This window comes from Chanodichthys erythropterus, chromosome 3, assembly GCF_024489055.1.
Source record: "Chanodichthys erythropterus isolate Z2021 chromosome 3, ASM2448905v1, whole genome shotgun sequence".
Taxonomy (NCBI): Eukaryota; Metazoa; Chordata; class Actinopteri; order Cypriniformes; family Xenocyprididae; genus Chanodichthys; species Chanodichthys erythropterus.
In genome coordinates this window covers 35,080,342-35,094,108 of record NC_090223.1, presented here as the reverse complement: position 1 = coordinate 35,094,108, position 13,767 = coordinate 35,080,342, and the positions used below count along the sequence as shown (strand labels likewise).

The 13,767-nt window shown below is 43.0% G+C and overlaps 1 protein-coding gene, 1 long non-coding RNA gene and 1 other non-coding gene across 3 annotated transcripts in view; 1 reads left to right on the top strand and 2 right to left on the bottom strand.

Moving 5' to 3' along the window:
* Positions 1-8,458, top strand: part of shank1 (SH3 and multiple ankyrin repeat domains 1) — a 104,755-nt gene extending 96,297 nt beyond the window's left edge. Inside the window, exons 26-29 of the mRNA XM_067381943.1 lie at positions 40-3,616; positions 4,766-5,668; positions 5,957-6,684; positions 8,334-8,458. Of these exons, the coding sequence (XP_067238044.1) occupies positions 40-3,616; positions 4,766-5,668; positions 5,957-6,044 (4,568 nt within the window). The 3' untranslated portion in view covers positions 6,045-6,684; positions 8,334-8,458. The remainder of the gene's footprint in view (positions 1-39; positions 3,617-4,765; positions 5,669-5,956; positions 6,685-8,333) is intronic.
* A 1,905-nt stretch (positions 8,459-10,363) lies between these two features.
* Positions 10,364-11,198, bottom strand: LOC137011523 (uncharacterized). The gene is made up of 3 exons (XR_010893486.1): positions 11,160-11,198; positions 10,775-10,812; positions 10,364-10,556 (listed from the first exon to the last, which is right to left on the bottom strand). It is a non-coding gene; the product is annotated as an uncharacterized lncRNA (long non-coding RNA).
* LOC137018246 (small nucleolar RNA SNORD88) lies at positions 10,630-10,719 on the bottom strand. Its single transcript, XR_010894874.1, has one exon. It is a non-coding gene; the product is annotated as a small nucleolar RNA SNORD88 (small nucleolar RNA).
* Positions 11,199-13,767: the final 2,569 nt, after the last annotated feature.

The window sequence follows — 13,767 nt, the reverse complement described above, 5'->3', positions numbered from 1 at the left end:
GTATTTAATCTCTCTCCTCTTTATTATCTTTTTCTGCAGGGGTTCCTGAGGAGGAAAAACATCTCCTTCATCCTCCAGCCATGAAGTTTGCCCGCAGTCTTTCAGTACCTGGCCCAGATGACATACCTCCTCCCCCTACTACAGCTCCCCCTGAGCCCCCTTTCTCCTCAGCTCCACCTCTTGGCTTTAGGGGCAAGACATCCCAGCAACCATCTGTTTCTGTGTCCCAATCCACTTCCTCTTCTGCACATTATCAGCTCTACTCACAGTCAGTACATGTCACTCATGGACCCAGGGACAGGTCTCCTGGACCACCTACTGGGTCTGGAACCGGGGACATCCCTTATTCCCATGCTCAAGCCCACCCCTCTGTGCCAAGCAGGACTGCCTCCAGGAAGGTTATTGGGTACACAGGGGACCATGCAGGGGCTGGAGGAGCAGCAGGGGCCAAGGCTGCAGTGTTGAGAAGGGGCTACAGCAATGCAGTCCCACCCACCAGTGTCGCTACTGTGATTCCCCAACAGCAGCAGACTACACAGAGCCAACCTTCCAGGATGGACCGCAGTACAGCTGGGACAGGAGCAGGGGCAGGTGGTGTACCGAAAGGTGGTGCCCGGAGAGGGAAGGGGCCCTTGGTGAAGCAGTCAAAAGTGGAGGATCTGCGTCAGGGCCAGGGCACACTGGAAGGGAAGGGGTCCATGGAGAAGAGCTCCATTCCCATCCCAACCATCATTGTTAAAGCCCCCTCCACCAGCAGCAGTGGTCGCAGTAGCCAAGGCAGCAGTGTGGAGGCCGAACCGCCTCCTCCAGGAGAGAGTGACAGTTCTAAAACCCAACCTGTTGTTCCCCCACCTGCACCCACTGTTCCACCGCCAGCCCCTCCATCTATACCTGCTCCTCCACCCCCATCACTGCCATCACTTCGTACTCAAGAGAGTTTGGACTTCACCAGCCAGTTTGGTGCTGCCATAGTAGGGGCAGCTCGCAGGGATCGAGAGCGATTCCATGAAGCACGACGAAAGAGTGCCTCCTTTTTTCTTTCTGCTGAGGAAGAGTTGGGTGGAGCAGGAGGAGCGGGAGGACGGACCCAGACTTCCCAACAGCAGCTGAGTTCCCAACCTTTACCACGTCTGCGACCATCAAAATCTATAGATGAAGGCATGTTCTCAGGTGACACTTTTATCCACCACACACGCAGTATGCCTCCTGCCTTTGGTCTGCCTGAGTACTCCTCACCTGCTCCTCCTGGGGATTACCAGCCTAAGTCTGTACCTGCTGACTTCTATGGGGCAGGAGGCCGACAACAGCAGCAGCAGCAGCAAGTCTCTACGACAACTTTCATTCACCCATTAACAGGGAAAGTCCTGGACCCTTCATCCCCACTAGGCTTGGCATTGGCTGCACGGGAACGTGCCTTGAAAGATGATGGTCGCATACGTAGGGAGAGGACTACTGAACACCATTTTAGCCGTCAATTGTCCAGCATTGGGGCCTTTCCCTCATCCACTGCACAACCAACATCACACATCTCTTACTCGATGGCCTCTTCTTCCTCTGCAAACTCTTCTGCTGCTCAGGCTTCGAGCTCCTCCTCATACCTTGTTACCTCCTCATCACTAGCTGCCACCACCACATCCACTCGCCCTCCATCTCCCAGGATCCTGCGTGGAGCAGGGAGTAGTTGGGGTGAAGAAGCAGGGGTAGGAGAGCGTGCAGATAGGGAGGCTGCTGGCACCTCTGCTCCCAGAGAAGGTCTAAGGGTTCGTTTCTCTGAGGACAAAACTGTCCACACGCACCACTATCAGTCTCCGCACTATCAGCCCACCTACAAGGAGCGTGAAAGAGAGCGTCAGAGAGAGAGGTCACGAGAGAGAGAAAGAGAGAGGGAAAGAGAAATAGAAAAAACTCAGACCCAGTTACAGCAACAGTCTACACAGCCAACAACCCAGCAGCCTCGACGCCCCTCGTTCTTGAGGATGGAGAGTGAGGCTGGGGCATACATTCTTTCATTAACACCACCATCCCCTCCTTCAACAGCAGCCCCTACACGTCCTTCAGCAGGAGCCGCAGGTCAAGGTGGAAGTGGCACAGGTCTGATGGTTCTTCCTCCCCCAGCTCCCTCAGTAGATGCAGATGATGAGTTTGTTTTTGCTGATCCTCTCCCTCCACCTCTGGAGTTTGCTAATAGTTTTGATCGTGGTTTGAGTTACTCTGCAATGATGTCTCACAATGTGACAGCCCGTCAGCAGCTTCATCCTCCACCACCACCTCCCCCACCACCTCCTCCCCCTCCAAAAGACTCCTTTATGGGTGGGTTCCCACCTCACACACCCCTGCCTTCACCCCAGGCAGGAGATTCCACAACTTCCAGTCTTACTTCTTATGACAGTGAGGTTGCCAACCTAACCCAGTCAGCCCCGTCTCCCTCTTCATCTTCCCCCAACCCTCTACCACCTCCCTCCCCCTCTACCTTGCAGCCCTCTGGGCCACCTCCACCTCCCTCTGTATCACCTCCGCCACCACCCACTTCCTACCATAGACCATTTGGCTTATCTCAGCCGCAACACTTATACAACAGTACACATTCTGCTGGGCGCTCCTCTTCTCCCACACCACCTCCTCTCTCTATTCCAGCTCCACTCGCTTACCGGGGAGCCCCAGTAGCAACATCCACCCCTGCAACTTCTGTCTCTCTCAGAGGCTCCTCAACTGTGACCGCAAGCTGTTCCACAACTGCTTCTACAACTGTCACCTCTTCTACTACTACTTCTGCTGCCGCTGTCACACCACACACACGCATGGCAACTGTCTCCACAGTAGCTACAGGGAGTAGCAGGCGGCCTAGCGCAGAGCATCATCCACCACCCTGTGCAGCTGCAGCTAAGAGTGGCGAGTCCCAGGAAACAGTGGTAGATTCTGGAATTGAGGAGCTGGACAGCCGAAGCAGCAGTGACCATCACTTAGACAACATTCTTGCACTTAGTGGTAGTGGGGTCAGAGAGAGGTTAGAGAGAGCAGGGATGGGTAGCATAGGAGGAGTTGGAGAGAGAGGTGGGTCGACAGAGGCTGACAGAACAAGTGGGGCAGACTTTTTAGAGTCTTACATGAGCTACCTTGATGGACAGACTTTTGAAATGCACAATGCCAAAGCCGCCAGCACTGCATCCACTTACCCAAAAACACAGAGGTACAGAGACGGCAGCCGGGCCGGAGATCTTCGGCGCCAAACCAGCACGGCACCCCCTGCCTTCCACCGTCGTAGGGAGGAGGAAGAGGAGGAGGATGAGGCAGAAGAGGGAGAGGAGGAAGATTTGAATGCCCGTGATGGCTATGGGATGAGGGAAGGGCCAGGGATTGCTCGCTCCTCTGTAATGTACTTTGACCGCCCCCGCACTCCAGAGATAAAACCTCTGTGGGGTGATGGGTCGGCCGGGACAGCGCAGTCCATGGGGGAGGGAGGGGGCCAGACTGTGGGGACATATGTGGAGGCACGTAAGCTGCATCCTCCCGTGTCTGGTATGAAGGCAAGCATCATCAACGAACTAAGCACCAAATTACAGCAGAGAAGCAAAGGCACGGAGAACTGGGGGGCTCAGAGATCACTGAGCAGACATAGGTATTTGTGTGTTATCAGTATAGGTATATGTGCATGACTATGTGTTAAAGGGTTAGTTCACCCCAAAATAAAAATTCTGTCATTAATTACTCACCCTCATGTCGTTCTAAGCCTGTAAGATTTTCATTCATCTTCAGAACACAAATGAAGATCTTTTTGATGAAATCTGAGAGATGTCTGTCCCTTCATTGACTGCGTTTGCAACTACCACTTTGACGCTTCAAAAAGTTCATAAAAAGATTGGAAAACTAATCCAAATGAATCGAGCAGTTTAGTCCAAATTTTCTGAAGAGACTTAATTGCTTTTAATGATGAACAGATTAAATTTAGGCTTTTACTCACATGTAAATATTGGTCAGCGAACATGAGCAGAATCTCAACCAAACCTGAATGACACACAAGAACAAACCTCTCCCAGAAGCTCACATGTGCTGCGTAACAAATGAGAATGAACCTCACTGGTTAAGCAGCACGTTTGAGCTTCCGGAAACGGTTGAACATTAAAGCGTGAACTTTTTGAAGCATCAAAGTGGTCATTGCAAAGGCAGTCAATGGAGGAACAGACATCTCTCAGATTTCATCAAAAAGATCTTCATTTGTGTTCTGAAGATGAACGAAAGTCTTACGAGTTTGAACGAAATGAAGGTAATTAATGACATGATTTTCATTTTGGGGTGAACTAACCCTTTAATGTCTGCATGGTGGCCTTGAAAGGAGGCATGTAGCATGAGAATTTCTCAGCTGCATGAGCATTGTGTGATTTGGGATGTCATAAGTCATCAAAATCTGAGCCATTTAGTTAAAGGTCTCTTTGGGTATTTAGAATAACGGTTAATTTGCAACAGTGCTCTAGAATAGTTTTGTAACCGCCATTTTTATTAACAGTCTCAAACACCAATGAACTCTGCGTGTGTACTGTGTAACTGTGTCTGTTTAAACTGTTCCTCTCTTTTTGTGATTTCTGCTTTTTATTGCACTGTCCATGTCCATCTGTCTGTCGCACATCAGACACAGGTAACTGCTGCACTATACCTCCTTGCTCTCTCTTGCTCTTTACTGTCAAACTCTTTTTTTTCTTTCTTCCTCTCTCTTTTTGTACCATCTTTTATTCTTTTGTCTTAATTTGTGTTGTGTTTTTTCTTATTTCAGGTTCTCAGAGGACTCCACAGGTGCACTGAGTCCTCCCTCTGTCCGCTCTAGCTCCCCATCTCCTGTTCATCTCTCTCAGCCTGCCTTGTCTCCCTCCCCCACCCCATCCTCCCAGCCTCTCTACCCAAACTGGGCTCGATCTCCTTCCCCTCAGCCCCCTGCTGCCTCATCCCAGCCTCCTCCCCGGTCCCACTCACCTGTTTCTCCCTCTTCATATTCGCCGTACCCCACCTCACCCAAACACAGGCCCGTTTACCGCACCAAAGCCCTGGAGTTTCAATTTATCCCCAGCCGAGAGTCTCGCAAGGCAGAGTCACATCATGCCCAGCGCAGACGAGCACCCAGCCCGTTAATTTCTCCGTCTGACCGCCCCAAGCTTGGCCCTCCCCGTCCCTCTTCTCTTCCTATTCTCCCCACCACACCCCTATATAGCAGCCTGTATGACCTCCGTGGTTCTATTACTCCACCCTCACCTGCCAATCCCCTTGGAGATCCCTACTTCTCCCCCTCTCCCCCTCTCTTTGCCCCATCGGGTGCTCCCCCGCCTCCGAATTCCTCTCTGGTGGTCTCTCGCTCACTGTCTCCCACCCACTTCCTGTCAGGGACTTCATCCCCACCCCTCCACCCCATTCCTCCACCCACTTGCCTGAGTTACCCTCACCTCCCACCCCCTTCACCCACCAAACCCTTCGCCTCCAAACCACTCCCATACTGGACCAAGTACGACGTTGCAGATTGGCTGGGCTACCTGAACCTGGGTGAGCACAGGGAGCGTTTCCTAGACAACGAGATTGATGGCACGCACCTGCCCTCTCTTACCAAGGACGACTACCTGGACCTGGGTGTGACCAGGGTTGGCCATCGCATGAACATAGAGAGGGCGCTCAGGAGAGTGATGGACAGGTGAGAGGAGAGAAAGAAGGGGAGGCAGAGAGACGCAAGGGAGGACAGCGATGAAGAGGGATTAGGGTGAGAAAGGGGTAGTGCATGAGCAAAAAAGCTAGTACAGATGAGGTCAAATGTTGATATGCTATTGATTGCTAACTTCTGGGAACATTTGGAGTGGGCTGCTGCATGAGGTCCTGGATGGCATGGGGAAAGAGTTGGAGAACAGAAAGAGGGGGATGCGGGAGAACACAACAAAATTTACTTCCTTATAAAGACTTTCCACTTTCCCCCCCCTATCATCAGGCTGTCTTCTAGCACTTTCCCCATTTCCGCCCTCTCCCCTCGAGATGAACGGACAGACAGAAGGAGAGATGAGGCCAACCGGAGTTGAGAGAAAAGGAAAGATGAGGTGACAACTGCTGCCATCAGAGATTATTCCCTGAATGAAGAAAAATGCAGGAAGAGGTGACTTCGATATCAAACTGCCGGCTTGCAGATGAAGTGATACAGGAGAAAGAGAGAGAGTTGAAGGCCTGTCGAACTGTGAACGCCTGCGCTTACATGTGTGATTCAGTCAACAAAAACATGAACACCCACATACACATCCAAACATATCAACATTTAATCAGAACACATAGTATGAGCTTGCAGGCACTCACAAGGTGATCAAAATGGAAATAACTGAATGAATCAAATAGGGGAATCTTAACTCCATGAGGAAAACCAAGGTTACAACATGAGAAGGTAACACTACATATCTGAGCCAAATAATTTGAGGGAAACAATCAAACTGCTCTTTAGCTTTGTTGTTTTTCTGTAGTTCTTTAGGAAGAGATAGGGAGAAAGAGAGATATTGAAACCTCCTTTGCTGTCTTTTCTCTTTTTCTCAGATTTTGGGCCGAGTCTGTATCACTAACAAATATTTACTAACGGTCTCATTTTTAGAGCAGGTTCAATGGAGACCAATGCAGGGAGGGCAAGTACTGACAAACCTCCTGTCTGGCATGACTAGGGAAGCCCTTAAAATAGAGGTCAGTTTAACGGCAGGCACTTATTTGGTAAGACTGTGTTTATGCGTGGGTTCTTGTTTGTTTGTTTGTGTGTGTGTGTATGCGCGTGTGTGTGTGTATGATAATGTGAAAGGTTATCACTAGAGGCATGACCGTGATTTGTTAAGTGTTTTTACCTCACCAACGGAGGGATTCTATTTTGCCGAAGCCAGATTGGGGCTTGTGCTTATCTTGTATTTCACTAGAACTTCTTTACCTTCTCATGTCTTATAATGAAATTCTATATATATATATATATACATACACATATATATACACAGACTGGTCACTGTATTACAAACCCGTAGCAAAAATAAGTGCCCAGACCAACAGAACAGACACACAAGCATTCTACCACATACACACATGCAAACAGTACATTCTCACCCTACTGATAGCAACATATACAAACGTACAACAACACCTGTCGATGACGATACACTCATCTTTTATTTGTATACCATAATGGGACACAGTAAAATATCTATGTATGGATACAAGATGAAGATCATGTTAAAACAAGCAAAAAAATCTTTTAAAGAAGGAAGATGATACAACATTGTAAAAAGAAAAGTATATATATATATATATATATATATATATATATATATATATATATATATATATATATATATATATATATATATATATATATATATATATATATATATATATATATATATATATATATATATATATATATATATATATATATATATATATATATATATATATATATATATATATATATATATATACTGAAAATGTATCAACATTTTTACCACAGACTCTCAAAATATAGAGGTGACTACGACTTCAGCAAAGCTATTGACGATATCAAGGCTCCATTTTAAAAGAGGGGACAACATGGAGAAGAGGGAGAGGGAAAAACCAAACTGCCTGTATTTCTCTGTTTCCAAGTCACTCTCCCTCTCTCCTTCCAAAAAACACTTTCTATGGAGTAAAGGCAAGACGAACATGCACTCTGACGTGTGAGGGATATGTGCTAATATGTTTTAATACAATGATTGTTCCTATAACAATTTTTAAACTCTAAATGGGTCTGGAATTCTGTTGTTGATTTAACAAGAGATAATGTTATTTATTGCAGTCACTGTTCTCATCGTCCTTGCTGTTATCGCTATGAGCTGCAGTGTTTCTTGTTTGTTTCTGAGCGCAAACGCTGGACGGGTGTTTATTCTTGACATCTTTTTTTTTTTTTTTTAGTTTGTGACCACATGGAATGTGTTCAGATCTTTGGTACCTCTAGGACTTAAATTAGAGACGAGACTTTCACATCTTACAATGTCCCTCACCCTCCTGCTTTTCCTTTCCATGAAAAAATTATTGTGACATCACTTTGTATGCAAGGACTATCAAGGAGTTTATTGTCTGCGGCAGTATATATACCCTTTACATTCATATTCCCTCACACAAACTAATAAGTAAATCTAGTGACCTCCAGCCTTCATCTCCCACATCACAAATAGTTGCTCAATCAATTAAAAGGGCTCCTCATCCTCACATTGCATTTCCTTTCATGAGTTCTTTCTCTTCTTTTCATCTGCTGTCACCTTGAGTCCAAACCATATGTCACCTTTATGTTACCTTCCTGTCTGTGTCTCTTTCAGGACCATCAGTAAAGATTTCAACCCCTCCATCTCCCTCTGCCCATCTTGCATCTGTTCGTCTTCTCAGAACGAGTGTGGATTCATGCATCATTCATCACAGCTCTCGGTTTACCATAATCACCAACACTGGATAAAAAGTTTGAAGAACTTAGTGTATTTTTGATGTTTAAGACTGGTAAGTATAGTGATGTTGATAACAGTAAGGACAATGAAAGAAATTATTCTGATATGAAAAAAAAAAGGATTCCAAGTTTTAAAGAATCTCTGTCTTCCAAATGTTTAACATGAGTTTAATGTGTAATCGAATCATGCTTTCTACACATCCTGTGTTCTCTGTTGTCTCATCTCACAATCAAATTCATCAAACTGATTTGCTTCAATAACAGCTGGTGTTGTACCCTCTCACTTTCCTGTATTGTCCACTAGGTGGAGTAAAAGTCATACGGTTCTCTCTTCCCGGACAGTTTAAATATTACAACTTCTAACAACAACAGAACAGTATGCAGACAGCTTTTCACACTGCAGAATTATCCATGATCATGCTGAGGATCCATGCACATTGAAGATCACATAGCCATTAAAGGGTCTGGACAATGTGACCCATGAAGAGGTCAAAGATCACACACAGGAACAATTGATGCAGTAGCTGTCCAGGGTGTGCAGAAAGCATATTTTTTCTTTTAAATTGAAGAAAATTAACTATGAACAGATAAGAGGTTATTTACAAATATATATGTGTATGCGAGTATACATATATAAACATATGAAATACAAATGTTTAAGAAATGAATAAAGGCTATTAGAATTATAATAAATGATGCAGGAATTACTTTGGAGTGTCTTGTTTTTTACTATATTGTTCAATTTAGGTATTTTAACCATTATATAGCCTAGTTCTTATAAATGTACATCCCTTGCAGAGTCTGCAAGACGTATAATATTGGAAAAAATAAAAGGGATCATAAATACATTTAGTACTGCCCTGAATAAACTTTAACAAAGATGTTTACACTTGGTCCACAAGCCAAAATAACAGCAGAATCAACACAAACTAGCCAGTTCTTATTACTGTATATAGCTTTCTCTGATCAATGACTACGTTTTGTGATAAGAAAACGCAAGCACAACTGATTAGTGAAGCTAAAAATTACACATTCTTTGGCCTTCCAGCATCTTCTGCACATTTTCTCAAAAGGAATATTTGGAGGACTAACAACTCGTACTCATGAGACTCGTACACCATTACAAAAAGACAAATGTTCAAGGCAGCAACACTAAATTAAATGGGTTTTAAACAGAATTATCTGCTCAAATTATTCTCAGAAATATATTTTATGCATTTTCTGAATGGCAGCAAGATTTTCACACATTTCCCTTACCATCTTTAGAGTCTCTGACTGCCAGAAAGATGTGTTCCTCATCGAGTTAAACATTGATATTTTTCCCTTGCTAATCACCCAATTACATGCTCACTGGTGGTTTTGACTTTAAATTGAACATTCAAAATCACATCATGACAAGTACTATACAAATTTTTGAATTTTGTTTGAAATAGGCTAGGTTTGAATTGCAGCCAAGTCTTCCAGTTCTCACACCTTTACCCCATTAGAGACTTTGGCTATAGAATCGAAGATTTAGAACAATTAGAATTTAAAGACCAGAATACCCAATTGCTAGTCAGTTCCCTGAATTACCTTAACTTCCCCAGACCAAGAAACAATTTGAATTGATTTTAAATATGACTATGGGAACCATGGTATAGGGATTGACCCCAAAATGAAAAGGCTCACTTACTCAACCTCGAGCCGTTTCTAATGTGTATGAACTACTTCTGCTGAACATGTTATTTTGTAGAATGCCAGTAACCAAAAAGTGGATGGGCCCATTGACTTCTATAGTATTGGGTGGGGGCTCGAAACAGCTTGAGTAAAACATTTTTGGGTGAACTATCCCCTTTGAGCATATCAAAAGCAAACTGCATACATATGTAATTTGGGAAAAAAAAAAAAAAGGCACAAGCCTGAGGGGGCTTAAAGTCTCATTTAATGGTTATCAAACATGTGAAACTACATTGAAGAAAAAAGGTCAGCTATAAACATTTATACAAACATTATGCATTTGCACTTACGGAAAAAAAAAAAAAAGCTTCATTAAACTGCATTTGCAAAAAAGGCGGAAGCTCGTCCACAGGCCACGATAAGTCAAGTCTCACCAGGTTCCACTCTGTAAGAAAAAGACATAGGGTTTTTTGATTATGCATCTCCCTTTTAATCCCTTCTTTGATTGCATTTCAACAGCACTTCTCAGGTTCTGCCATGTCAAGAGCAGAACTGCACGTTGTCTACACATAAGCTCAGAGCCCAGTGCTAAAACATCACCGAAGCGTTTTACAAACCTACACCAGTTTACATTCATTATAAAGTGAAGCAGCAATATCTCACCTGAACACAGCAGAGAGAAGTCCTGATTTATTCAGTCTCTGCAAAACAAAGCAGTAATCAGATCTCCGCAGGTAAAGGCTAACATTAAGACGAGTTTGAACCACTCAGTCTCAAAAACAGATCAATTTCATAAACAGTACAAACGTACCTTAAACAAGGCAGAAGTATTTAACATACTTAAGTAAATTCGATTACTATCCGCTCACTTGCAGTGTATCATCTATACGTGACGCGCCACGTGGTACAGGTAACTTTGCGCTGACTAATCAAATTACACTATGAACAAACCTCTAGTAATCTTTTTTTAATTGTCAATCATAATTACAAACCCCCTAATAAACAGGAAACACGTATAAGTTAAACGAACAAAAACCCAAGTACTTACCAGGACATACCGCACTCCCCCTTCCAAAGCAAAGCCGACTGAGGACTCTACAGCCGGCAGCGTGGCGGTTTATATATCCCGAGTAGGACCTTTAGGCGTCCGTTAATATCGCCTTTCCAAAAAGACTCTTGTTTAATTTTATAAACATGCATTTTAAAAGTGATCTGGGGCCTGTTTCATAATACAAGTTTACCAGATAATCCAGGTTTATTTCAGTAAGTCTGATTTATTGTTATGATTTGGTTCAAAACAAATAGACTAACTGAAATAAGCATAGCATATTTGGTAAACTTGTTTTATGAAACAGGCCCCTGTTTTCTTTCTAGATGTTTTGTTTGTATTAAACCACTTGTTCACTAAATTTATTTAAAGGATTAAAGGATCACTTTCAAATTAAAATTTCCTAATTATTTACTCACCCCCCATGTCATCCAAGATGTTCATGTTTTTCTTTCTTCAGTCGAAAAGAAATGAAGGTTTTTGTTGAAAACATTCCAGGATTTTTCTCCTTATAGTGGACTTCAATGACCTCCAAACAGTTGAAGGTCAAAATTACAGTTTACAGCAATCCCAGACGAGAAATAAGGGTCTTATCTAGAGAAACCATTGGTCATTTTCTAAAAAAAAAAAAATTATATAGGTTTTAACCATAAATGCTCATCTTGAACTAGCTCTCTTCTTCTCTATTTGAATTCCAGCAGTGTAGACACTGCTAAGTGTATTACTGCCCTCCTCAGGTCAAAGTTTGAACTAAATTGTCATATATAATATGCTAGTGCAAGTATATAATAATTACTTCAAACTTTGACCTGTGGAGGGTATTTTGTATCTTTTTATTATTATTAGTTTAATACCTTAATAAACAGTGAGGAAAATCTTTCTCTGTAACACTTTATAATACCTTTGGTTACATTTTATGTAAATATTCACAAATTTAATGTCATATTTGAATTTAAAATATTTTCTTCTTCTTCTCATTATTATGATCTTAGGCCCCGTTTACACTTTTTGTTTTAAAATGAAAATGATCCTCGTCTACACTGGTGTTTCCACAGCGTTTCAGAAACGACCTCCGTCTACACTACATGACCGAAAACGGGTGTCACAGGACCGTTTATGCACACTGGGCATGTGCGTACAAGTGTAAACAGTCACCTCTTGTGCATGTAGACAGCTGCAGTATTAAAAAATGCAGAGTTTAACTGCACAATGGCTGCTAAAAATGACAACAAAGCCAGCAAAGATTGCAGTTCAGTCTCCATGTTATTGATTACACAATCGTCAAGGATACGCAGAGTGAACATGGACAGCCACGCCATCGTTTTCAGAAGTCTCCGTTTTGGTCCGTCTAGACTGAAACACAACCCCGGGGTTTTCAAACTGAAACGGGCTCTGTAGCGTTTTTGAAAGTCTCCTTTTTCGAGATTTGAAAACGCTGGCGTAGTGTAAACGACAGGCGTAACCATAGCAAAACTTATGCGTTTTAAAACGAAAACCCACTAGTGTAAACGAGGCCTTGAAGGGTCTGTTCACCCAAAAATGAAAAATCTGTCATTAATTACGCATTGTCATGTCGTTCTACACCCGTAAGACCTTCATTCATCTTCAGAACACAAATTAAAGGATTAGCTCACTGTATGTCCTACGCCTTCCCTATTCAACTTGCGGAACGAACGTAGCGGCAGTTCCATTTTTTCCGTAAGTAGAATAGGGAAGGCGTAGGACATACAGCGTAAGCTTTTTGAAGAATACGGAAAGCGGAAGCTCATGCAAGGTGATCATTTGTGTTCATAAAGTATATACAGTTGTATTTTTTTTTAGAAAATGACAGATGGTTTCGCTAAATAAGACCCTTATTCCTAGTCTGGTATCGTTTAAAGCTCTTTGAAGCTGCACTGAAACTGTCATTTTGACCTTTAACCATTTGGAGTCCATTGAAGTCCACTATAAGGAGAAAAATCCTGGAATGTTTTCATCAAAAACCTTCATTTCTTTTCGACTGAAGAAAGAAAGACATGAACATCTTGCATGACATGTGGGTGAGTATATTATCAGGGAAATTTTATTTAAAAATGAACTAATCCTTTAACCAACTTGTTCACTAAATCTTTGTCTGTGGTTGAATTCGGAAGAGTATACACTTTATATACATATATAATAGGTAATTGTGTGATTTTGGGGAGATTTTGGCTGGAAGAATAGCATAAAAGAGATAAAACAGAGAAAACAGAGAGAGTTAATTATATTAATATGAGATTATGAAAATATATCTGAACCACAGAGGTATGTGGGATGGGCTCTTGCCAGTGTGTACAACAGCTGCCATATTTTTAATACTGAGTCATACCCTGCATCCCAATGTGCATACTATATCCACCCTAAATAGTATTGAATATTACTAATGTCACATACTATTTAGGATGAATATATGCACATTGAGATGCAGGCGTAGACTTTGTTCAACACAACACAACCACTGGATGTGCCGGATAGCTGAGACCATGGACATTTGTGAGGTAGGTACATTTTGATAGTAATAAATTTGACTGTTACAGACACAATTCACAGAAAATGAAATAATTCTACCTAATTAGGGGTGGTAAGTAAA